Source organism: Danio aesculapii, chromosome 4 (genome assembly GCF_903798145.1).
Source record: "Danio aesculapii chromosome 4, fDanAes4.1, whole genome shotgun sequence".
In the NCBI taxonomy this organism is placed as follows: domain Eukaryota; kingdom Metazoa; phylum Chordata; class Actinopteri; order Cypriniformes; family Danionidae; genus Danio; species Danio aesculapii.
Genome location: NC_079438.1, coordinates 46,462,216 through 46,488,981, shown reverse-complemented (window position 1 = coordinate 46,488,981; position 26,766 = coordinate 46,462,216). Strand labels below are relative to the sequence as shown.

At 36.8% G+C, this 26,766-nt stretch overlaps 1 protein-coding gene across 4 annotated transcripts; it reads right to left on the bottom strand.

Annotated features, from left to right (window-relative positions):
* Positions 1-799: 799 nt before the first annotated feature.
* Positions 800-25,372, bottom strand: msrb3 (methionine sulfoxide reductase B3). Of its 4 annotated transcripts, none has more exons than XM_056455839.1 (7): positions 25,242-25,332; positions 21,660-21,848; positions 10,276-10,384; positions 8,875-8,952; positions 8,729-8,757; positions 2,319-2,416; positions 800-2,243 (listed from the first exon to the last, which is right to left on the bottom strand). In XM_056455839.1, exons 2-7 carry the CDS (start codon positions 21,775-21,777, stop codon positions 2,073-2,075), a joined length of 603 nt encoding a protein of 200 aa, XP_056311814.1. In that variant the 5' UTR covers positions 21,778-21,848; positions 25,242-25,332; the 3' UTR covers positions 800-2,072. The 4 variants fall into 4 exon arrangements, with proteins under 4 accessions (XP_056311814.1, XP_056311816.1, XP_056311817.1 ...); XM_056455841.1 differs by lacking the exon at positions 21,660-21,848 and adding an exon at positions 14,268-14,419 and having other exon boundaries at positions 25,242-25,331; XM_056455842.1 differs by lacking the exon at positions 25,242-25,332 and adding an exon at positions 14,268-14,419 and having other exon boundaries at positions 21,660-21,740.
* Positions 25,373-26,766: the final 1,394 nt, after the last annotated feature.

Sequence of the window (26,766 nt, the reverse complement as noted above, 5' to 3'; positions counted from 1 at the left end):
GGATCTACTCAGCAGATCTCCGCGTTTGATAGTATTTATATGATAGTATATTTGATGGTAATTCCCTATTTAAAGCTTGATGCTTCTGTATTTGCATCATGTACAAAGACTGAGGGAAAATGAAATGTTGCTATTTACTGTTAAGTCGATACAGGTAGGAACGTTATTCTCATTATGGCGTAATTGTTGCAGCACATTGGCTTCAGCAGGCACAATGGTTAATAAAAAGCTAGAGTAGTCCTTTAATTAGTACATTAACGTTTTCTTACCCTCATTGGGTTCCAAACTTCTTCGGAATTCTTCGGTCGAACGCAACAGAGAATTTTCCATATGTTCAAGTAGATATTTACCATACAGTAAACAACACAGTGACAAGGGCTGTCAAGCTTGAAGGACAAAAACACACAGTACACACAACTAGCATGCTATATTCACACCTTCCAAAGCAATAAGAAAGCTGTAACTGAAAAAAACAGACCAAATGTCCGTACTTCTTGTGCATACTGTCCGAATTCGAAGCATTTAAATAAATCAATGGATCAATGATGAACATTTAAAGTCAAATAATAAAACTGTAATAAGTGTAACCCCAATAATGCATGTGCAACATGCATTTACATGTTTGAACAAATTCAGGACACCACATTATTCATATTTATTCAACCACACTGGTCAAAATGAATTTATTTCTACCAATCTCCGTGAATTTATATCTCAAGAAAAAAAACCCATATCAACTCAAGACGAAAATAGGCACTGCAAGCAGGGAGACCAAAAAAAGCACCCTTAAAAGTCAGGCTACATTTGTGTTCAGACTAAACATTTGTCATCTGTTCCATTTTATTTCAAAGAATGCTTTGTTCTCAGACCGGTGCTTATTTTACTGCTCACAGGAGCACTTGCATAGCATTTTCTCCAAACTTCTTGACCTCCCCTGTATCACATGTCACTTCAAAAACAACACAGCGCTCTGAGAAAGTACACATCTATAATTTGTTTCCAATGACTAGGCTTTCAATATACAATGGGGTCCAGAAAGTCAGAGACCACTAGTGAAAAATGCATGGAAAATATTATCAGAATAACAATTTGAGTTAAAATTTCAAAGGAAGATTCAACGTCGACCGTACTATCATGTTCTTTAGCATGATTTAAAAATAACCCAAAGAGTCTTGATCTTCAAATGGAAGGTCTAACCGTCTGTACAGAGTCATAGTGCAGAATACGAAATAGTTCTAGTTACCATTCCATCACAAACCCAGTAGGCACACAACAAAAGACATTAATGTAAGGTTAGATTTAGGTCATGACGTCAAGAGACCAGAATTCAATGTTTAGCCAGCATCTAAGGACAATGTTATTTTGACGTCCTATAACGACGTCAAATTACGTTGATAATTGGTTTTGAAGTTGTTTTGGAAAGTGACCAAAATCCAACGTCTGATAGATGTCATAGTAGTAACATCTACACAACGTCAAGGTGTAACATGATTAGACAATGATATTTAGTTGATTTTAGGTTTGACATTGACATTGGCCTGACGTTAGGTTTGACGTCAACCCAATTTTCATTTCCAAACAAAATCCTACGTCCCCATGATGTTTGGGTACGTTGGGATACAACGTCAATATGACATCATGTTGACGTCCTGTGCCTGCAGGGATGTTTCTTTGTACTCAAGTATTCTGGAAGCCTTTGTTTTAAATGAAAAGAAAATTTGAAAAGGTTCACTTAAAACCCCAGATTTGGTCTCACACATTGTAGAAGAAAAATATTATATTTATCTATATTTTAAAACCACCACTGAGTGTTAAATAACAGTTTAGCGGAGTAAATTTTATGAAAGTGAAGTGAGTTCTTCAAATGACGCAATAATTAAAATGCAAAAGTTTAGGAGAAAACATAAGGCCATTCTAATCTGATATCTGAACACTGATATTATTGCGTATTGTGATCTTTGAAGGACCCATCATTCAGACCAATGTTGCTAAGCATGATTGCACAGCTCACTTGATTTGGAATCGACAGTTGGAGTGACTTTGGAGTCGATCTGATCTTCTTCCAAGTCCTATTAAAGTTCTTCATTCCTGCTAGCGGATGATTGACCTGCTGCACCAGATGCTTCAACTTCCTCAGTGGCGCTGTTTTTGGGCTGGAAACTGAGCGAGGCTGAGTTTATGCAGTAGCGTTTCTTTGTTGGTCGAGGTCCATCATCGAAGAGGTGGCCCAGGTGAGCACCACACTTTGAAGAAGAGGTCAAATTTAAAGAATGATGCTTTCATAGTTGAGCATAAAAAAGGTGAATCTGATTTTGTACCTGACTGCAGGTTGTCTCCACTCTGTGCATCCCGTATGAAAAGTCATCTGTTTGAGCTATAGCGTCCTTATTGATCAAATCAAAAAAAGAAGGCCATCCTGAAAAAGCAGTACAGCGTTAAAAGTTAATGACACAAACCTATAATCTTAAGAGTTTTGTCTTGTAGGGTATTGAAACTCTTCCTGGGTGAAATCTTTCACATTTCCCGCCAATCTCTCGTTGTAGATTTTTGTTTTGTTTTGCAATTGAAGTAAAACCTGCATACCTCATGTACACCTAGTATTAAGATGCATTTTGGTTGATTGGATCACAAGCAAATGAGGGAAACCTTCCCATTTACACCAGGAGTTTTAATATGTCTCTTCTACCAATTTTTGACCATTTTCCTGATTTCTTGATAAGAGGGTCTAATTTGGTCAAATACATTTTTGACTATCTCTGGAAGTGGTTGACAGTTCGTTACAATACAGGCTCGTAGCCAGCCTGGTGAAAGGAGTGGTTCTTTTTTTCTCAAAAAGTGGACCTTTTTGCAGTTATTCGCCTTATTTTCTATTTAATTATATTTAAATACTGCATTTAGTGACATTTTACGCACTACTTTTAGCTGGATTAGCTTGTCGGGTGGTGATCATAACCACACTTTTTGATGTACCAAAATATTTTCTAAAGATTTAGAACAAAGAAATATGAATAAATACTTATTTTTCATAAGAAAAAGATACAAGTCTGTTAAAGTTTTTTTAACTGTAACCTATTGTCATTTATTAGGCAAATAACACACATTTCATTTTCCTCATTCAGAACTTGGCCCTTTGAATAATAAAAATTAAAACATAAAAAAAAAAATAATAATAATAATAATAATAATAATGTAGAGCTTTACAATTTTTCTAGCCTCTTTTGTAAAAAAAAAAAAAAGTACATTTGAAAATTCATGGATAACAACAATAGACAAAACAGTATTCAAATTCATTTTAATATGGTCCGCTTATGGTGCTTCACTTTTTTATTGCTTATTTTTTGTTTCAAAAATAAGGTTCACTGAAGCGACAGCCAACAGAGGATTCTGTTTGGCTTTAAAGCCTTTTCGATGGGTAATTTTTACAACTTATGATGGCTTAGCAGTCAAAATAGGACAGACGAGTTCATGTATGGGACAAATTCAGGTATTTATTTTATTATTTGAATAAATTGCAATTCAACTAATTTATTTGTGGTACTCTCCTTGCGCTCTAGGTTTACCGGAAGTTTAAAAAGGCTCCATTGTTTAAAGTCTGGTGCTCCAAAGCATATTTGGTGTTTGGCAATGCCAAAATGACCAACACAATCCTTAGGTGTTTGATTTCTGGATAAACTAGATTTATAAGGATCATCCAACTGTCCTACCACATGGCTGGACGGCATCTCAAGAGGTCAAGAAGGGAAACAAACCTCCCTGAAAATAGTCTGTGTTATCTGCAAAGTTACACAATCCTGTTTCTTTCATCTGGAAAATTTCTACCCAGTAACAGGAGTGTAAGTGGAAAGAATGGCTGCTCATGGGTGGTCCGGCTCATGGCTCTCTGGGTAGGTGGAACGTCTGGAGGAGAGGAACCTTGGGAGCTTACAGCTACAAGGCCTGTGCTGGCATATTTGTTTAGACTTTTGACAAAAGCTCTACAAACGTTAAACTATTACCTCCTGATTACTAGTAGAGGGAGACACATTAAGTTAAGCGGAACAAATGGGAAGTAAAAGGCTACTGGCACTGTGGCGTATTCCATGTCCAATCATTATTCAAAACACTGTAGTAGATGAAGTGTGTAATTTCTGCAACTCCAGATTTGCAAAATAAATTGACTGTTTTTAAGGTTCAAACACTCCACAAGATGAATTCAAAAATGTTAGATATTTATGATTTGTGTTTAATTAAATAAGAATTATTATTGAAACAATATTTACATTACACTTCCATTCAAAAGTTTGTGTCAGTAAGTTTTAGTTTTTTTATTGAGAAGTTTATACTTTTATATTGCTTTTACTTTTAGCATGGACTTACTAACTAGTTCTTTCTACTCTCTTAAAAAACAAAGGTTCTCTATTGGCTTTGATGGTTCCATTTAGATTTATAGAACTTTTCTGTTGAACAAAATGTTCTTAATATGTACAATTATCTATAATTTATGTAATATTATGCATGAAAGGTTCTATCATGGTATAAAGGGGTTCTTGAGATTATTAAAATGTTCTTTAGACCATTTAAGGTAATCATTGAATGGTTCTTCATCTGCATTTCTGCAAAAAATATATAAAAATAAACAAAACTGTATTCAGCAAACAATTATGAAAAATGTCTCTTAAAAAGAAAAAATCAGAAGGATTTAAAGGAAAATTGAGAAATTCTACAATCTTAAAAAATAAAGGTTCTCTATTCACCTTGATGGTGCCATTAAGGTTTATAGAACTTTTCTGTTGAACAAAATGTTCTTAATAATGTATAGTTATCTATAATTTATGTTTTATTATGCATGAGAGGTTCTATTATGGTATAAAGGGTTTCTTGACATTATTAAAATGTTCTTTAGACCATAAAAATGAGCTTTTTGTAATCATTGAAAGGTTCTTCTTTAGCATTTCTGCAAAAATTAAATAATTACCTGTAATAATACACTGTATTCAGCAAAAAAAGTCTCTTAAAACACCAAATTAGAGGATCTTGTGAGACAGAAAAAAATTGAGAAATTACAGCTTTTAATATATTTTAAAATCATAAGTGCTTTCAATTTGTAATATTTTAAATTTTTTGTATTCTGTATATTAATTTACAGGCATGGTGAGCAAATGAGACTTATTTGAATTATGATCACAAAATTTTAAACGGCAGTACGTGAACATTGTTTTTCATGTATCAAATAAATTAAAAACTAAAAACATAACACTTTGTCACCAAATTTAAGAACTTCAAAGACTTTAAGACCCTTAAAAAGTTAGCGCAAGACTTTTTAAGTACCCTTTCTAAATAATAAATCAAGAATGGTTCCTTTATTTAGCTTGCGACCCCAATTATCCAAGCACATCTTGTTCACATCTGATTTTCCTTTCCTAATGATATCAGGTCAGACCTGAGGAAGCAGGAGTCAGCTCACTGCTGTAACACAGCGTATGTTGAGAAACAGAAGTCAGTCATTCGTCCAGTCGCTCATTCTACACTTTCCCCCCGCGACCCTTCAATCTGCCTCTATACCGACCCCCCCCTCCCCCCCTCCCTCTACTCCCTCTTAGGGAGGAGATGCTTGGCTGCAACTACAAAGCCACGAAATTCCACTCAGACACAGGAAGCTCTAGGGGGAATATAAGAATCCTATGAGTCAGACCAGGAGAATCCCGGTGGATCGTCGCGGAGCTGATCTAATGGAGCTTTATCGCCGGAGCGAACGGCCCAGTGAATGGAGCAGTGTAACGGCGCTCTAACAAAACAGGAAATTGAGTCTATATGAGTCCGTTTGGCTCCCATCTCCACATCCAAGACAGAAAAGACTCAACTCCATCGAAAATCAGATTTTTCAACAGAGGGCCCAGATGTTTCTCATTTTCACCCTATGTTTTCTGTAGAGAATTTGTGCATACGCATGTACTTTGTTCAGAGAGGGAATAAAAATAGCATGTGTAATGTTGTAGAAGTATGTGATCTGAGCTCAGATCTGTGCAGGATCAACAAACCGTTGCTGCGATACATTATAATGGTATTGTGTGCCCTCAGTATTAACTCAACATTCATTTAGTCTGAGCTGATGAGACTCTTTAATACGCACCTTTGTGTCATAAGAGGAAGTACTGTCAATGCAACAATAAATGCCATTTAGGTCATGTTAGGAGCATAATGGGATGCATTTAAAGTAATTTCAATTTAATTTGGATTTTATTTGCACATCTGCATTAAAATCACAGTGATTTAAAACATAAAATAACCCTTTTTTTGTAGTTACAACATCTATTTACCTCATATAACAAAATGAAAAAGAACTTTACAATGAATATACCAGGGCATTGAATTACATTCAGTCTCTAGTAAGTTTCTTGCTTATGAGTGAAAGACCAAGCTAAAATTGCAAGCTACAGTTCAGTTAATGGTCACCAGTGACAATTAAAGTTTTATAATTTCTCTTCCATATAGCTCCATTAAACAATTTTGCATTCAAAAAAGTTCAAGTCAAATATAACTATTAAAAAGTAAAACAATCCTTATGCTGTTGTTGGCTAATATAAATGTTATTAGCATCGATATCGCAATGTGCACTCTGCAATAGTAACATCAGTGTTTTTAAGGCCTGTGACTGAGCATTTCAATAGAGTTTAGAACATTTGGGCACAAAATTTTATGGATGTTTGATGGTGTAACAAAGCTTGCGTGTATTTAATTATCCTTACACAATTTTTGCCTTGTTTCTAGTCCAAATATCCACAATAAAAATAAAAAAAAGATTATTTTACTTACCCCATTGGTAGCTAATTTAGCTTGTTTTAAGGAAAAACTGTTCATTTCGACTTATTTCTGAAGGTGAAACTATAATTTTACTTGATCTAAGAAATTTTACATATTTGAACTACAAAGAAAAGTAAGAAAAGCTTTTTTGCATTGTTATTATTACATTTTTTGTACTTAAATACTGTTAGATTTCAATTCAATTTAATTCACCTTTATTTGTATAGCGCTTATACAATGTAAAGTGTGTCAAAGCAGCTTCACATAAAAGGTCATAGTAAATTGGAACAGTGTAGTTCAGTTTGTAGTGTTTAAGTTTAGTTCAGTTTAGCTCAGTTCAGTGTGGTTTAATAATCACTACTGACAGTCCAAACACTGAAGAGCAAATCCAACAATGCGCAGCTCTATAGATCCCGAAACATGCAAGCTAGATTTCCAAGAAAACTGTTAAATAGACCCATTTATATGTATTCATATCACAATATTTACTGCAGAAAAATAAAATATCGCAATATCAGATTTTTCCAATATCTTGCAGCCCTAAATGTAATGTCTTTGAATTTTTGAGTCATTTGTTATGTTGTATTCTCCTTATCAAAACACCATATTATAAGAAATTGATTAGAGATCTTTTGTTAATTCTAGTAATTAAGTAAATAAATAAAACCTCCACTATTTGCTCCCCCCTGGTAAAATTAGATGAACTGCACAGTTATTTGATGTGCACATATTTTGTTATGCGCAAATGAACAGCAGCAGGATTCCAAAGATTGTGACAGCGGAGGAATGTTTGCAGCCAATAACATTAATCTTGAAGGGAATAGATAACGTTCATTAAAAAATGTTTTGGCTATTTGTAATTCATACCCCACACTTAGAGCCTATTAGCAGCAGATTCGTATGTGTCCTTGAAACAAACCATAAAACAGTTTTAAGAGATGAACCAGAGTAATGTGGAGCAATGAATATATTATTGTAGAGTTCATTTTCAGAGAAGCAATTAGGGCTGCATGATATTGGAAATTATTTAGTATAGATATTTAGTTTTTCTTCGATTTGTATATTGCGATATGAATATAATTTCAACCGGGTGACTTGAATAGCTCTATTTGGAAAGATTAATTTATTTAAATAGATTGGGATGATTGAGTCTTTATGCAGTGCGTTTGCATAAATTATAATAAATTACAAGCATAAACAAATATGACAGAGCATAGATAAAAGTAAAATATACAGCGCTTTATGGTTTTCTGGAGAGTCTAACAGTATTCAGATACTGAAATAACCAATTTATGACCAATCAAACATAAAAAAATGGAACAATCAAACATAAAATAACATCATTGTATAAATTACTTTAAAAATAATATCTTTATCTTTTAATATTTAATAAATAATCTAATCCTGCGACGTGACTGCGATATATATTGCGATATGAATATAATTTCACCAGATGATTTGAATAGCTCTATTTGGAAATATTTCGATACATTGGGATGATTGAGTCTTTTTCTATGCAGTCTGTTTACATAAATTATAATAAATTACAAGCATAAACAAATATGACAGAGCAAAGATACAAGTAAAATATACAGCGCTTTATGGTTGTCTGAAGAGTCTAACAGTATTCAGATATAGAAATTAACAATCAAACATAAAATAACAAGGTCATCATTGTATAAATTATTTAAAAATAATAATATCTTTATATTTTAATCTTTAATAAATAATCTAATCTTGCGACGTGACTATGGCGGATACACACATTGCGATATCGATGCTCAAACAATATATCGTGCAGCCTTAAAAGCAATAATTATTCATTTTCAAACAATAAAACAAAAAAGTCTAGTAGTTCTGAGAAGTAAAATAAAGCTTTTTGGCAAAAATAATAGCGTCTGCTATATTTAGATTACTATACTTATTATAGGTGAGTGCAGAACTCTACCTGATCCTGAGTCGAACTTCTTTTCAGACCTGCAGGTACAGAAAACAAAAATATTGACAATCAAAAAAAGATGTATCACTATAACCGAAAAAATAAAGATTAAATAAGATGTGAATTGTTAAAAATGAGAATGTATTAGCACTCACATGAAAAGAGGTGCACCGCAAACAACACAGTGGTAAGTTCCCTCCTCTTTATTATCTACATATTTTCCTGTGAATGCGCTAAGAAAGATAAAACCGCACATAAATTTAAACAATCAACACTATTTTGTTAGCTCAATAAAAGTTCATAGTTACCAATAAAAGCTCACTCATGCTCACTTATATCAAATTGCAAATCATTTTCCAATTCTCTCTGTTTGTTTATGCAAAACAGCCAGCAAATGGCATCGACTGACAGTCTATTCTAGATAAGCGAAGGGGGATTTGTGGATAAACAGAGGCGCAGGCCCCAGAATGCACCTTCACTGAAGGGCATTTTTCACATTCCTACTGCCAATGGGCCGATAAATACTTTCCCCACGTGTGTGTTTTACCGCAGAGCAACGGAGAGAAAGAGGGGAAGTGTCAGTGTTTTCCCTTCCATGCTACATCCTCCATTTAGTCAATCTCAAGGCCTTGGAGAGAAAGTGTCAAATGCCTTTTTGAGCCCTGCATAATGAAATTTGTTCAGATAATGTCCTGTCTATTGATGTTTTACAGCAAAACACATCAACTAGGACAAAGTGTTGGATACTGTGGGAGGGGGGGATGTAAATTAATAGGAACCCAATGTCCTTTATTATTGTTTGGACAAATATGATTCTTTATGATTTTTCACTTAAATATAAGATTTTTTCTTTACAGTCCAGTACAAATGACCCCTTTTAAATATATTAATGCGATAAATAATTAATTTATGGTGTAGTACAGAAAGTTTTTCTTTCAAAACATAACATTACATTGAATTGAATTAATAAAATATTAATCAAAATATTGTTTTGGCTGCTTATGCTTCATATTCCAGGACGTTTCCCCTTCGAAACAATTATTTCATTGATTACACCTTAGTACACCTTTAGTACACAATTTTCCTTTTCTTTTCAGAAAAATTCAGCCTCAAAGTGAGTTTAAAAGTGAGTTTTAGCTAGGATTGGTCTAACACAGGGGTGGGCAAACTCGGTCCTGGAGGGCCGGTGTCCTGCATAGTTTAGCTTCAACTCTAATCAAACACACCTGAACATGCTAATCAGTGTCTCCAAGATCACTAATTATCTATAAGCAGATGTGTTTGATCAGAGCTGGAGCTAAACTGTGCAGGACACTGGCCCTCCAGGACCGAGTTTGCCCACCCCTGGTCTAACACAAAGCAATCTTGGGCAAAAGTCTTCAATGAAACTTCTGAAAAGTGAATGAAACTCTGAAATATCACCATCAACCTGAAATAAAAGTCTGAAATATCACCATCAACCTGCAGTTTGACCATGATAACAAGAACAACAGCCAGTGAAACAGCTGCATTTGCCACCTCAATGCTGTCAAACTGGGTGATTATTGGTCACACACCTCTCTGTGCCCTTCTGCTGAGTAACATGGTACTGCATTGGGGTCAAACGCTTCCTCAGCTCTTCCTCGGGGAACGTTTTAGGCCATGTCTTCTTACTTCGGCACGTTCCTGATGGAAAGACAAGCGAGTTTCATTTGTAAATCATCAAAAAGACAACACTTGCATTACTAAAAACAACAAACTGTCACTCTGATCTAGTTTTCAACGTGATTCCTTCCAAGCAAGTGTCTGGTCACTTTGGTTTCGAATGATCTGGCAATGTCTACTTTAATGACTTAACTCTTGCCTGGAAAAATCACAATGTCAGTGACACACACACACACAGTCTAAACGCTCTGTCAGTGATGTGCTACAGCCAAAGTATTACGCCGAGGCAATTGTGTTTAACACACACACAGAGTTAGCTAAATCTAGACAAGAGCTCATCTCGACCGCTACGCTTGATGTCTAGCTTTACGCCGATGCTGACCTCTAGAGGTCAAGCTGAGGAGTGAATAATAGTCACCAGAAGGACCAAACAGTGATACAACCTCAATTGATAAGGCTGGGAAAAACATGAGATACCGAGAAAAAAAACGAGCATGAAAATCCTCTCAGATCCTCAAAAGACTGTAGCTGTGTTTTTAAAGAGGCCCAGATGTCCATCTGTACACCATTTAGTCACCGGGACATACAGCAGTTTTAAATTACATACAATTCTACTGCAATTTCCCATTACAGAGTACCTTCTACCTCCTTCTTTTTTAGCTAATAACGATTTTTTCACTCGTGTTCCTGTGGGGTCTGTCCTGCTCCTGTATTGCTCGGCCGGTTTTACAGCTTGCGTTCTCCCTTCACTTAGAGTATGTGGAGAATTCCTCTCGACAAGATTGAAACCATGTGAATGGAGGAAATAATGGGGTCTTTAAAGGTCCCTCTGGTGAATGGGCTCCATTGATGGGCCCTGCTCTGTCCAGCGAGTACAAAGTTACTTCTGACAAACATGGGGAAGAGGGGAGGAGTGCGCAGAGAGAGGAGGGGGGGGTCGCCTCCCCGCAGGACTCTCCCGTAGTCCTCTCAACTCTGTGAGAGGGGTCTTCTGGATCCTATTAGTGAGACAGAGAGAGAGAATTCCTAGTTTTTTTGTGTATGGAGAGCTCTGAGCACTATTTATACTGCGAGATCAAGGGAGGGGGGGAAAGTGTTTTATTTCTTGGTTTGTCTAGAAAAGCCTCTAAGGAGGCATTTAAAGAAATTCAGGAATTCGGTCTGTGTCACCCCCTGCAAATGATTTAGTTTTGGTGCACCGAGAGGTCACGCTACAAATCAGCACGTTGTTCCAACATCCCTCCGCTATAACCTCAAGTGAAAGTTATTTCCTGATTGGAAGCAAAATTTTGTTCTTAGAACAGGCCTTTTGTTTCACACTCAAAATATCACGTGTTCCCCTTGACTTCTCTCCTATTTTCAGCTCATTGCTTTCAAACTTTTGATAAGGCTTGCAAAGGTGAGGATGTATTGATGTTAAAGGGATAGCTCACCCAAAAATGAAAATGTACTCTTTCTCAAGTGCAGGGGTGCCCAAACTTTTTCATATGAAGGGCCTAAATCCAAACATCATTGAGAACCGTGGGCAGAAGGTAAATATAACAAATTAGATTACATTAAAGTTGCCGTGGGTCATTTCGTCATTTATTTAATATTAATTACATTTTTTTTTTATTACTAATGCAGTATAACGTTTTAAACAATAACTTATTGCAATAAAAACAAACAATCACATTTTTAACACAATGGAGTTCAATGCTGAATACATTAGTCAAGCAGAATCTGCCTTTGACTTGATTTGCTCACCATAGTCTTTATTGTCAGGTGACAGTAGGTACATTTAAACAAAATCGGATTAATTTACACCATTTAATTGAAACATTTAATTTCAGTTAGCTTTTAACAGTAAAACAAACAAGGAGTTACATTCAATTTGAATTGACAAACTCGTAAGGATTCCCATCATCCTCCCTCTCTTCTCAGATGGGATGGCGGGCCAAATCAAAGGTTACCATGAGCCAACTTTGCCACGTGGGCCGTAGTTTGGGCATCTCTGCTCAAGTGGTTCCAAACGTTTATGAGTTTCTTTATTCTATTGAATATTTAAGAAGATATTCGGAAGAAAGCTGGAAACCCACACCATTGATTTCTATGGTAGAAAAACAAATATGGAAGTCAATGGTTACAGGTTTACAGCAGTCTTCAATATACAGTTGAAGTCAGAATTATTAACCCCCCTGAATTATTAGTCCCCATGTTTATTTTCCCCCAATTTCTGTTTAATAGAGAGACAAAAAATGTTTTAAAGAACACATTTCTAAACATAATAGTTTTAATAACTAATTTCTAACCAATTTCTGATTTCTTTTATCTTTGCCATGATGACAGTAAATAATATTTGACTAGACCATTTTATACAGCTTAAAGTGACAATTAAAGGCTTAACTAGGTTAATTAGGCAGGTTAGGGTGATTAGGCAAGTTATTGTATAATGATGGTTTGTTCTGTAGACTATCGGGAAAAAAATGTAGCTTAAAGGGGCTAATAATTTTGACCTTAAAAGGGTTATTAAAAAATTTAAAACTGCTTTTATTCTAGGCAGAAAAAAAGACTTTCTCCAGAAGAAAAGAAAACTTTATCAGACATATACTGTGAAAATTTCCTTGCTATGTTAAACATCATTTGGGAAATATTTAAAAAAGCAAAATTCAAAGGGGGCTAATAATTCATACCTCAACTGTATCTAAGATTTTGTCTAAATCTAAGATTTTTTTCAATAGAACAACAAATCTCATAACGGTTTAAAACAAGGTAAGAACGAGTAAATGATGACAGAATTTTTGGGTGAACTATCCCTTCAATTACAATTCCATGGTTCGGTTTTGATTTAACAGCCTAAAATAGCAGAATCTAAGTGCTTATAAGCAGTGTGTTGGAGATCCAATCCAAAAAATACCTTTGCATGAACAAAGGCTTAATATTTATAATGAAATTAATCTGCACTAAGCTACAACAACATCTCTATCTCTCTCATGATATATTTTTAATCATTTATTTAAATTATTTATTTATTTGCTATTTTGCAAGCACTTTCATTTTCGTCAGAAAATTCGAATGCAGTTCTATTTAACTTTGACACAGCAAGATCTAGTTTTTTTTATTTTAATATACCAATGAATCACCAGTGATTGCAATTACATATGATTAACTCATCAGAAAAAACACAAACAGTGTCATCTAGAGTCCTAAAATGGAAAATGCAAAACAGAAACGCAATCATTAGTAGCAATTACATCAATGTTAAAGCTTGACAGAACATGCAGGCTTAAAAGAAGGAAAAACAGTGAGTTAGGCATTAATCCATGAGCAACTGAAGATCTAAACAGAGAAAAGGAGCAAAGCAAAAGGTGACATTTTACGCCAAGGGGTCATCAAATACAGAAAAACCAACTTATATATCAGGGGGAACCTGATATCTGGAACAATCAATACAAGACACTGATATTTTTTAAGTATACACTGTAAAGCCCAACAGTCAACTTTATCAAATGAAATGAAATGCAGTAAACTCAAAATTGACTGAAAGTTATATTCTTCTCATTTAAAAAGAGTTTTGAACTCAGTGTTGAAGGTAATGAGTTAATTAAATACTTCATTACTTCAACTTAAATACAGTAAGTTCACAGTACTCATTAGGACTAGCTTTTGAACTTAAATGGTTTGAGCTACCTAAACTTTTTGGGTTTTACAGTTCACCTGTAGACTCAAAGTGAAGAAGTGTCAATGTCAAGCTGCCTAGGGGTAATTCCAAAAGTTGGTTTCTCCACAAGTGACCTTATCATCAACCAAACACACCCCCCTTGCCGGACACTCAAACACGCGTGTGCGCACGTTAAAAAAGGCATCAAGAAAGCAAAGCACACTGCACACACACACACACACACACACACAGCATCCAGGTGACCTGAGGGGAGCCCGCAGGCCTTGAGTTTTACAGGTTGGCCTTGGCTGACCAGATGCAGTAGATTGAAGCCGGACATGGCCGCCGGTGCTCCTGGGTGAACAGAAACAGCGGCGAGAAGAGAGCCACCTAATAACACCCGCCAACCACTCAGACTAAAATAAAAATTATACAGACAAACACAGGCGAGGAGGGAGAGGAAGGAGAAAAAAAACACAACATTGGTCAACACAGATGTCAGTCACAAAGATGGACACTTAGAGCAGCCAATCACGGGACAGCTGACGCTTGTCATGCAGAGAAAGCCTGATTAACGTCACTGTGTAAAGAGAGAGAGTTTAAGAGGAATGATAAAGATGTTAAACATAATATCCACAAGTCAAAAGACATATTTACTCATGTAAATGAAAGTTAAAGTGTGCGTTGATACTTGGTCATGTTGAGTCTATTAAAATGAACTCTGATGTGATCACTCTGAAGCCTGAACGCTGCCTCCAAAGCTTAATGCACACCAAAAAACAAATAATAATACAAAATTGATGGAAAGACGAGCCTCCATCTGCTTCTAAACTGCTTCTAGTGTGGTTTGACTGAAATGTGGATGCAAAACGGACTAAATAATTCTGAATTCACTTAAAACAGTGAATATTATATTTACAATATTATATTTGTGCATATCCATTAGTTTAGGCTGTACTAAAGCCGAATCTGAAGCTTATCTAACAAATTAACTTTCAATAATCGTTTAAAAGTTTGTAGCCCAAATTTATATGTTAGGGAAAAACATTAATATACATATATATATATATATATATATATATATATATATATATATATATATATATATATATATATATATATATATATATATATATATATATATAAATTTATTTATTTATTTATTTATTTTGTTTTGTATGAATTTAAATGTATTATCTTTCCATTTCTAAAGATGTTCTGTGACTAAAATATTATTTTAATAAATATATCTGTGTAATAAATCTGTTGTTATCAAATGCATTAATATATGAAGAGTTTCGATGCAAAAACCTCTGAATGCTGTGTGAAATGTTCTCCTCTGTTTATGTTCAGTTATTTCACTTTAAAGGCAATGTAAAAAACTTATTCATCACTATAAAAGTAAAATTACTGAGCCTACACACAGGAGTCGGAGAAAAATGCAAATTTTCGAAGAAAATATCAGATGGGAATTAGAGGTTTTTGCATCTGAACTCTTCATATATCACCCATATTCACTGAGAAATGGATAAATGGATATGCTGAGCACTGTAACCTTCATCATGCACCATTTTAAAAAAAGGTAATATCTCTTTTAAATACAACTGTAAAAGTATAATATTAAATGCTACATGTTTTGAGGGTCTTCCAGCATTTGCAAAAATTTTGCTCCCTTAATAATAACTATGCATTTTATATCTTATAAGGATCAAATAACTACTAAATTCATTATGAGCATTAATAAATGCTTTTTATTTTTATAAGCTTACTGTTATGAAGCGGACAGGAGACAGAGGTAAGGAAACGTTAGGGTGTTTATTGAATGACAACAAGGAGCACATGAAGGATAGCCAGGAGGATCAGGAATGATGTTGGGGTCTTTTCCTCCGTGGCTGGGTAACAGGAATACACGAGGATGGACAGCACACACCAGATACAGCTGACAGAGGATGACACAGACTTGGAAGGACTGGAAGACAGGACGATTCGGGAGGACCAGGAAGACTAGGAGGAATACAAAGAGAACAGGTAAGTAAATCGTTTGTTTAGCTGAGGATGACTACGCTGAGTGGTCGCTCAGTTGTCCGCTTTCGTCGAGACGAGCCCGGACAATGAGCGACTGGAGTGCTGTGCTTTTATCTGGTGCTCGTGAATGTGATGCAGCTGTGTGCTCATTAGAAGTCAGGTGATGGTGATCTTCGTGAGTGGGGGTCGTGAGAGCCTGACCAATCCATGACAGTACCCCCCTCCCCAGGGCCCGCTCCTGAGGGCCGACACCTCCGACGCCGTGGTGGTCTCCCTCTGCCTCTAGGCGCTGGGAACTCAGGGTGGCTCTCATGAAACTCCACCATGAGACTAGGATCGAGAATATCAGCTCTGGGAACCCATGTCCTTTCTTCGGGGCCGTACCCTTCCCAGTCCACCAGGTACTCCAACTGGCCACCACGACGTCGGGAACGCAAGATCTCCTTCACTGCGTAGACGGCTCCTTCTTCTAGGAGCAGTGGAGGAGGGGGTTCCTCTTCGTGGTCAGGCTCTGTGGAGGGAAGAACAGGATCGTGATAGGGTTTCAGGAGTGATACGTGGAATGTAGGGTGAATACGGTAGTGAGAGGGTAATTGTAGTTTGTAGGTGACGGGGTTAACCTGTTCCACGATGGTGAAGGGACCAACAAATCGGGGACTTAACTTGCGAGAGGGCAGTCGCATGCGTATGTCCCGGGTGGATAGCCACACCTTTTGTCCGGGTGTGTATCTGGGTTCTTCAGACCTTCTTCTATCGGCGGTTACCTTGCTTCGACGGACTGCCCTCTGCAGATGTTGATGAGCCTCGTCCCAGACTCTCTCGCTCTCCCGGAACCAGTGATCCACTGCGGGGACATCAGATGGTTCGCCATCCCAGGGAAAGAGCGGTGGTTGGAAGCCCAGGACGCACTGGAATGGCGTGAGTCCGGTGGAGGGTTGCCGCAGTGAATTTTGGGCATATTCTGCCCAGCCCAAATACTGGCTCCAGGAGCTCTGGTGACCACTGCAGAAGGTCCTCAGGAACCGTCCCACCTCCTGAATCTTCCTCTCTGTCTGCCCGTTGGTTTGGGGATGATATCCAGAAGAGAGGCTGACGGCCACACCTAGGAGCTTGAAGAAGGCTTTCCATAGACGTGAGATGAACTGTGGACCTCTGTCCGACACAATATCTTCTGGAATACCAAATGACCTGAAGACTTGATTAAAGATATTGTCGGCTGTTTCAAAGGCTGTGGGAAGACCTTTCAGAGGGATTAGTTTGACAAACTTTGAGAATCTATCTACTATGACTAGAATACAGGTATTACCTTCTGACGAAGGGAGATCAGTGATAAAGTCCACTCCTAGGTGTGACCAGGGACGGTTCGGAATCGGCAAGGGATGGAGCTTTCCAGCGGGTAGATGACGTGGGCTCTTGGATTGGGCACAGTCCTTACAGCCCTGAACATATTGCCTCACATCCCTTGCCATGTTTGGCCACCAGAATCGTTGGGATACTAGCGAGAGAGTATTGTTGATCCCTGGATGTCCAGTGCCTAGCGAGGTATGTAAGGAGTGGATCAGATCTACCCGGTGTTCAGGTGGTATGAACTGCCGATGAGGAGGGCATCCCGGCGGAGCAGGGGCTTCCGGAGTGGCAACGACTGGAGGAGCGTTCCAGGTGATCGGACAAATGGAGATGTGTTCGGGAAGAATCTTCGTTGGGAGTTCTTCATGATCGTGATGCTCGTGTAAACGAGAGAGAGCGTCTGCTCTTAGATTCTTGGGTCCTGGACGATAGGAAATGGAGAAATCAAAACGTGAGAAGAAAAGTGACCATCTGGCTTGACGTGGACATAGTCTCTTGGCCTCTTTGATATATTGGAGGTTTTTGTGATCTGTGATCACCTGGAACGGATGTTTGGCTCCCTCCAACCAGTGACGCCACTCCTCCAAGGCTAGCTTGATTGCTAGCAGCTCCCTGTCTCCTATGCTGTAATTCTGCTCCGCCGGGCTCAACTTCCGAGAGAAATAGGCACAGGGATGCAGTCGGGGCGGTGTATCATGATGTTGAGATAATACTGCCCCGACGCCGGTGGTGGATGCGTCCACTTCCACCACGAAAGGAAGATTTGGGTCAGGATGAGTCAGGAGTGGGGCCCTTGTGAACTCCTTCTTAAGAAGGCGGAAGGCTGCGGCTGCTTCTTTGGTCCACTCCAGTCCTTTGGGTTTACCCTTGAGGAGATTAGTGAGAGGTGATGTAATCCTGCTGTAGTCCTTGATAAACCGTCTATAAAAGTTAGCAAACCCAAGAAACCTCTGGAGCTCCTTAATGGAAGTGGGTTCTGACCAGGATAGAACAGCCTCAATTTTCTTCCCATCCATACGTATACCGGTTTGATCAATGATGTATCCCAAGAAATGAATCGACTTCTGGTGGAATGAGCATTTCTCCGCTTTGAGGTAGAGGTGATGTTCTCTCAATGTGTGTAGGACCTCCGCAACGTGTTGGCGATGTTCGGCCTCACTCCGGGAGTAAATGAGGATGTCATCTATGTACACTATTACAAAGTGGTGAAGAAACTCCCGGAGGACTTCATGAATGAAGTTTTGGAATACGGAGGGGGCGTTGACCAGACCGTAAGGCATGACCTCATATTCATAGTGGCCAGTAGGGGTCACGAATGCTGTCTTCCATTGGTCCCCCTCACGTATTCTTATCAGATTATACGCGCTGCGGAGGTCCAATTTAGTGAAGACTTTAGCTTCTCGGAGCTGTTCCAAAGCGGCTGGTACCAGAGGAAGGGGATATCGGTATTTTACTGTACCGTTATTTAGGACCCTGTAGTCGATGCATGGACGCAGCCCTCCGTCCTTCTTGGCCACAAAGAAGAAGCTTGAGGCGGCTGGTGATTTTGAGTGACGTATGTACCCCTGACTCAGAGCCTCCCTTATGTAATCTTCCATTGCCTGATTCTCTGGAAGCGAGAGCGGGTAGATCCTACCTCTTGGCAACTGGGCATCTGGAACTAGGTCGATCGCGCAGTCCCATGGCCGATGCGGCGGTAGCTGGGAAGCTCTCTTGGGGCAGAAGACATCATGAAAGGAGCTGTACTCCTTAGGAATGTGGATAGACTGCTTCTCAGGAGGGCTCTCGACCGATGTTGCAAACAAAGAAATGGGGTTCCGACCTTGAAGAGGGAGATTTGGAAAACAGGTAGGTGTACATCCAGATCCCCATTTCTTTATCTCTCCTGTGCCCCAAGAGATGATGGGATCGTGCTTCACCAGCCACGGGCGCCCTAGAATGATGTCCATATTTGCACCCTCCAGAACCAGAAATTGAATCCTCTCTTGATGTAACAGCCCCACTTGAAGAAGGATGTCTTCGCATTGTCGATGGATACGGGTCGAAGATCGAGTGCACTGGGTTATCGGTTGTATCTGGTATATATGCGAGGACGCCTCAGTACGGAGGTGGAGTTGACGACAGAGGGATTGGGAGATGAAGTTCCCTGCTGACCCGGAGTCGATGAGGGCTGTGACAAGGAGAGAAATAGAGGCAGTAGTTATTTGTACGGTGGTAGTAAGTGGTTTACATTGTTCAATATTCGTACTGAATACACTCACTGAAGTCCGAATGGGACGAAGGGGACACTCCATACGGGTGTGTCCACTGACACCGCAGTATAGACACAGACCCCGGGTCAGCCTCCTCTGTCGTTCCGCTGATGTCAGTCTTCCAGACTCTATTATCATGGGTTCTGGTTCTGGAGAGGCTGTTGACTCAGGCGATTGGAGGAGTGCAGACGAGGGGGTGATGGTGTCCTGTTGATAGGAACGGAGACGATCGGAACATCGGAGAGAATGTTGGATGAATCTCTCCAGACCCATTGTATCATCTAATGTGGCCAGCTGGATTCGGAGAGTGGGTTCCAAGCCGAGCCGGTACGTGGTCAACAACGATCTCTCATTCCATCCACTTGCAGCTGCTAGAGTGCGAAACCGGAGAGCATATTCCTGTGTAGATAGAGTACCTTGCTTTAGATGATACAGCTGCTCTCCAGCGGCTACTTCCCCATCAGAACGTCCAAACACCTCTTTGAAATACTCCGTGAAGGTAGTGATGGAATTCATGACCGGCCCGGCTTGGTTCCAGATCGTCTCAGCCCATTTAAGTGCAGGTCCAGAGAGTAGTGATACGATGTAGGCGATCTTTGACTTATCTGTGGGATATAGAGAAGGTTGCATTTCGAATATGAGGGAACATTGTAACAGAAAACCATTGCACTCCCCCGCTCCGCCTGAGTAGGGCGCTGGTCGGGCCATGGGACTGGAAGGAAGGGCCGAAGAAGAAACTGTGGAGGCGGAAGTGCTCGGTGCTGGTGGTGCGTTGGAAAGTGGAGCTGGTGGCTGTAGAATCCGCTTCAACTGGTCCACCAGCTCTTGAAAGTGATCGAGGGTGCTCATGTTGTCGTCGTTATGGGTCCGGGCTTCTGTTATGAAGCGGACAGGAGACAGAGGTAAGGAAACGTTAGGGTGTTTATTGAATGACAACAAGGAGCACATGAAGGATAGCCAGGAGGATCAGGAATGATGTTGGGGTCTTTTCCTCCGTGGCTGGGTAACAGGAATACACGAGGATGGACAGCACACACCAGATACAGCTGACAGAGGATGACACAGACTTGGAAGGACTGGAAGACAGGACGATTCGGGAGGACCAGGAAGACTAGGAGGAATACAAAGAGAACAGGTAAGTAAATCGTTTGTTTAGCTGAGGATGACTACGCTGAGTGGTCGCTCAGTTGTCCGCTTTCGTCGAGACGAGCCCGGACAATGAGCGACTGGAGTGCTGTGCTTTTATCTGGTGCTCGTGAATGTGATGCAGCTGTGTGCTCATTAGAAGTCAGGTGATGGTGATCTTCGTGAGTGGGGGTCGTGAGAGCCTGACCAATCCATGACACTTACGTGGGTTTAAAAAGCACTTCAAGAAGCTTGTAGTCATTTTTAAATATTATTTATTAACTAACTAATTACGTACTTAATTTTCAGAATGATAAAAGCCTTATACATTTTTAAAAATTGGATTTTAAATATTAAAAGTTCAGAAAACCTCATTAGTGTCAAGTTTCATGGCTTGGATTATAAAGCAAACACACACACACAAAAGCGCAGAAGCACTTTGCTTAGAAAAAAAGAAGTAAAAGCTGCAAATACTCAACAAAAATATGTTTGCTGTTTGCTCAAACTACTTATTTTAAGTGAGCTGAAACAAAACAATTCTTAAGGGTTTTTTTTTGAGACAACTCAATTTTTTTTCTTAAATCCCCTTAATTTTTTAAAAACTAATAAGTTAAATGAATTCCTTCATGTTGTTCCACCACAAATCGTGTGTGTGGAACCCTGCATTTTAACAATGAATGCAGAGTTCTTCAATGGCTGTAGCACATCAGCTAATGTAACTAATCGCATAGCAAATACCACTATATCACTAATATTGCACTCAAAAAAATTGCATTTGTGTTCAATTTTCTAAAACAAAACACAACACAAATATCTGTAGTTCTCATTAAAATAAATATAACTACACTTAAATAAAAATATGACTACACTTGACTTAAATAATTATAGCTACACTGTTTTACAGTACCTAGCGCAGCGGGTGTAGTCAGTATTAGGAGTGGCCGTGCGGTCTTATAGGAGCGCATGCATTGGAGCAGGGCCATGGATGCACACGGGGCCATGGATCGGAGAAGACGGACAGCCATCCGGGCCTACAGCAAACGAAGCTTTGAGGAAGAGACTGCTTTTGAAAAAGCTTCACCGAGACTTGTTGAAGCTATAAAGATAAACACCAATGAAAGTGTAGTTTGAGAGTGTAAAGAATTTACAGGAGCAATAACAGGCACAAGAGCACTGTGAGGGAGAGGGTGTCGCTGCGGTTTATGAGGAATGAGGTCCATCTAGTGGTGGTGCAGGTGTGTGAGGAAAAGAAAGATCTTTTTCAGTTCATTCACTGAGACAAGGAGGCATGAGAAGTGTGCATGGGAGAAATGATCTTCTAATCTAAACAATTAGGTTGATTTGAGGATGTTTTCATTCAGGATTTATTTTTACAGAGGAGCAAACAAATATATATTTTGGATAAGTTACATGGGAATCTGCAACTAAGCAAGATTTTCCCAGTACTGCAACATTTTGAGTACATTTCTGCTTGTTGGTTTATTTCAATTCAGATTCACACAGCAAAGTTACAAGTGTAGTCTATCATATTAAGCATGCACACGATTCAATGATGCTTAAATAAATCAATAAAATAAAACATTGAAATTGCATTTATTATAAAAGAGTGCATATGTTTAATATGCATATATAAAATATTAATTATAGATAGTTTTACTACTTTAAAAATGTATTTATCTTAAATAACACATTTTAAATAAATTCATTGAGGTTTCTTTGCACATTTATTTTTGTGTTTTTATTGCCCTATGCATGATTAATTAAAAATTATAATATAGTTGAATTAAGTTAAAATAATAATATAGTTTTTGTTATTATATACATGATTACATAAGTATAATATACACAAGGTTCATTTTTAAAAAGTGCTTAAAATACTTTCACATAGTAAAAGAAATCATATATATAGTTTTACTGTTTAAATATTTATTTTTTACTTTAAAATAAATGTAATTTGGTCAGATTTTCTGTCCATTTAATTTAGTCTATTATTTGTCTAATTTGAAAATAATAAATGAGATATATGTATATATAATAATTGAGCTAATATATATATAAACGTATATACATATATATATATATATTAGTGCTATATATATATATATATATATATATATATATATATATATATATATATATATATATATATATATATATATAGCACTAATATTTGTTTCTAAATAAATAAACAAATAATCAAATATCTAGCTGAAGAAGCAAACAAAAAACAAACATTTTCTAAATGCAGACTTGTTGTATGTAGTGTAATTTGTTGGTAATCCACTGACTTTCTTCACTTTGCACTGGTCCATCTGGTGCAAGTAGTTTTAACACATGCACAGATATAGACCTGATACAGACACAAGCAAGGCCACATTTTAAAAATACTCAGCGCTCACATCCAGAGAGGACTATAAATAGGACTTGATTGATTGCAAAGCTGCAGATTCACACCAAGGGTCTGTAATTGTCTACTACAGGCTGATGTTTACATGATGCACTTCAGAAAATAGTTTTTTACGTAGTGTTAATATCCGAATAATTTATGAATTAATTTATATGCTATTCAACGCATCACTCAGTTGGTTTGCAAAATATGCTCAAGAAAGAACAGCTGAATTTATTTTTATTTATTTATTTGGGTAAAACCTTATTAATTGAAAAAATTATCAACTGAAGCCATCACACACCAAAAATATCAAGTGCTCTGAGTATTAATGTGGTTTATAAATACAGCATGCTTGAGACACTGGGTTAAAGTCATAACTATATATGGTCATAAAGTGACAAATGAGATCTGAAAAGATCTAAAAGCAGATCAGATTTGTATAACAAATGGCTGATATTTCAAAACACTGGTTCTGATGGGTAAACATCATTGGGATCAGCAGTGATTAACCAAATGCTGGCAAATGAAATATGAATGCTTGAATATCTGTAACATTTGAAACTAGGCTAATGATCTGATTTTGTTTGGTAACTGTCTAAAACATTTCATAGTTTCATGATTTGCAAATACAATTATTTAATTTGTTCTTTATAATTATGACAAACATCAAGTCAAAATTTGATCTGTATTATGTTAGCTTGACAAATGTTAATTCATGCTAGCAGCATGCTACTTCATGTCAACATTAAGCTAAACATGCTAATTAATGCTAAAAACATCTTAAAAACCTGTACTATAGCATGTTAGAAACAAACTGTATTAATGATACATGCTAGCAATATGTTAAGACAATATAGCCATGAGCTAAAACAAACTAGAAATATTAGCAATGTGCTACTCATGCAATAATCTAGCAGTTCATCCAAAAAAACTGTATAAGTTAAAACATGTTTGAAGAGTGCGAGAACATGCTAACGCATGTTTACAATGCATTAAAACATTCAAATACATGCTAGCAACATATTAAAACATGCTAGAAACATGCTAACAGCAAGCTAATTCAAGCTAGCAACAGGTAGAATATACCAGAAGCAAGCTAGCATGGAAAGAAACATGTTAACATGTTATAACATGTTAGTCATGTGTTAGAAATGCTAGAAATGACATCAGAATTAATTTTAAACAAACATTACACACTAATTATTGCATGCGAAATGTGCTAGCAAGATGCTAATTTATTTTGATAAAATACAAAACTAAAGGTTGGCTATGTGATAAAGTCATACTAATTCATGTTACAAATTCACAAGACAAATGTGCTAATTTAATTGACTTTCTCTGTCATCTTACAAAATCTTCAAACTTAATTTTTTCAAAATTATTTTAAAGTTTCAGTTTTGGATTTTTGTCAAGTCAACATTGAAAACATTAAAAAAATTTTCATCAAAACTTTATAAATCTGGTTATATTAAATATCTCTCCATCAAATGGCAAATCATCATACTTGTAGAAGTTCATTAGATATGTGCCAGTAAGTTACTATGTAGGTTATTTAAATAAACATGACATAAAATATTAATATATTTTAATAATCTGCACTTATAGTTTTGAAGTGTCAGGTGTTTACATCATTGTTAAACAGTAGTGCCACTGTAGCTTACTACTGTGTATATATATATATATATATATATATATATATATATATATATATATATATATATATATATATGGGTGTGGATATATATATGGGTGTGGTTTGCATAAATAAAACGTTACGTAATAATAACAACAAGCTGGTATGATATCACGTGGGAGGGTATACATTCAATACAATGTAATTGATATGGCTCCCACAGACAACTAAACTAATTTACTGTGACTATTTACGTATCTTGACATAATAAAACGAATAAATAGATGTAAAAAGCACATAACCTTACATGTTAATACGTTTAATTAACATGACAGCAAAGTAACGTTATAACGTTAAAGGTTTTGAGTTACATCAACGCGTAGTCATAGAGACCCTGTTGCCTTCATGAAAGTCATTTAAAAGTGCGTAATAAACAACATACAGATATGATAAGTAGTTACACGTACCGGACAGCAGAAATAGCGTTATAACCGAGCAGGACAGTAGACTAGAGAGGGAAGGGGGGCCGCTGGGAGAGCAGCGCATTTGTCAAACAGAGCTTCACCACCGTGTACTTCTTAGGTAATGACAAGTGCATTGTGGGAAATTCCTCTCGCCGGGCAGCAGGGGCTCTCCAAATATGAGCAATGCGTAATTTGCGCGCATAGTTATTCAGCGCGAAGCAGTTTGAAGGTTTTAGTATTTCAACTACGTCATTAGGATATGAGAAAATATTCATTAATTTTGTGTTATATTGTGTAAGTAATCTACTTCGCATGTCATCGCATCAATCTTACTTGTTCCGCTTGCTGGTTTGGGATGAAGCAGTCAGTACTTTCTGTTCTGGGATCAGCCAACTACACATACTATTATAGGAATATAAAAAAAACTTACCTTAGATCAGAGATTTTCAGTCCACAAACAAAACAATGAAATTAATAATGTAAATGGGTCTAAAAATTATTTTTGAAAATATTTGATCTCTAAGATACTTTTTTTTGTACTAGAGGACTATATACTAATACTGTATTTGCACACAATTTAGTTTTATAGTACTGCATTTATTGTTTTATCCATATTTATGCTAATTTAATTTAGTGTTCCTTTATATTTTTAATTTTAAAAATGTGGATTATTCTAATCTTGCATTATTTAATAAATAAATAAATATTAATACACTTTGTATAATTATAATATTGGAATTATTTTGTTTTTATTCTACTGTATGATTTAACCCGTTTTTATTTTTTTATTTGTTTACTATATATATATATATATATATATATATATATATATATATATATATATATATATATATATATATATATATATATATATATATATAATATTTATCTGTCCATTTAATGTAAGCAATAGTTGTTCTACAGTGCTCAGCATAATTGAGTACAGCCCAATTTGAACATGAATATTTTTATTATATTTTTATTTCTCAGTGAATATATGCAATGTATTTTGGTGCATTTAAACAAAACAGATTTATTAAACAGATATATTTATTAAAATAATATTTTAGTCACCAAACATATTTAGAAATAAAAGGAAAATACATTTAAATTCAACAAAATATTGCAAACAATTACAACCAACAAAATTTCAACTAATTGTTTCAAATTTTTGCTTCTGTTGATTTTTCCTCTTTTTTAAATTTGTATTTAATATTTTTCTATAACATAAATATGGGTGTACTCGTTTCTGGACTGTTATCCTAAGTTATTTTGTTAGATAAGCTCCAGATTTGGCTTCAGCACTGACTAATCTAATGTTTATGCACAAATATAATTTTGTTTAGCTTCCTATTAAAAATATGAATTTAAAATAGATTTGCGTGGGGTGTACTTACATATGCTGAGCACTGTACATATTACATCTGCACTTTAACTAACAAGGCAGTGATCCTAAACCCTGAATATAGCTTAGAAACTGGGAACAAGGCAGAAAAGTAAATAATGCAGACATTTAAAGCAATTCAAT

What these genes read in the sequence shown, in the direction of transcription:
- msrb3 (XM_056455839.1), bottom strand. Translation starts at nt 21,777, where the DNA reads ATGGCTGTCCGTCTTCTCCGATCCATGGCCCCGTGTGCATCCATGGCC. An exon ending in GAAGTTCGACTCAGGATCAG is followed by an intron (nt 2,417 to 8,728) that starts GTAGAGTTCTGC and finishes CTGCTTTTTCAG; the next exon opens with GATGGCCTTCTTTTTTTGAT. An exon ending in TGGAGACAACCTGCAGTCAG is followed by an intron (nt 2,244 to 2,318) that starts GTACAAAATCAG and finishes TCTTCTTCAAAG; the next exon opens with TGTGGTGCTCACCTGGGCCA.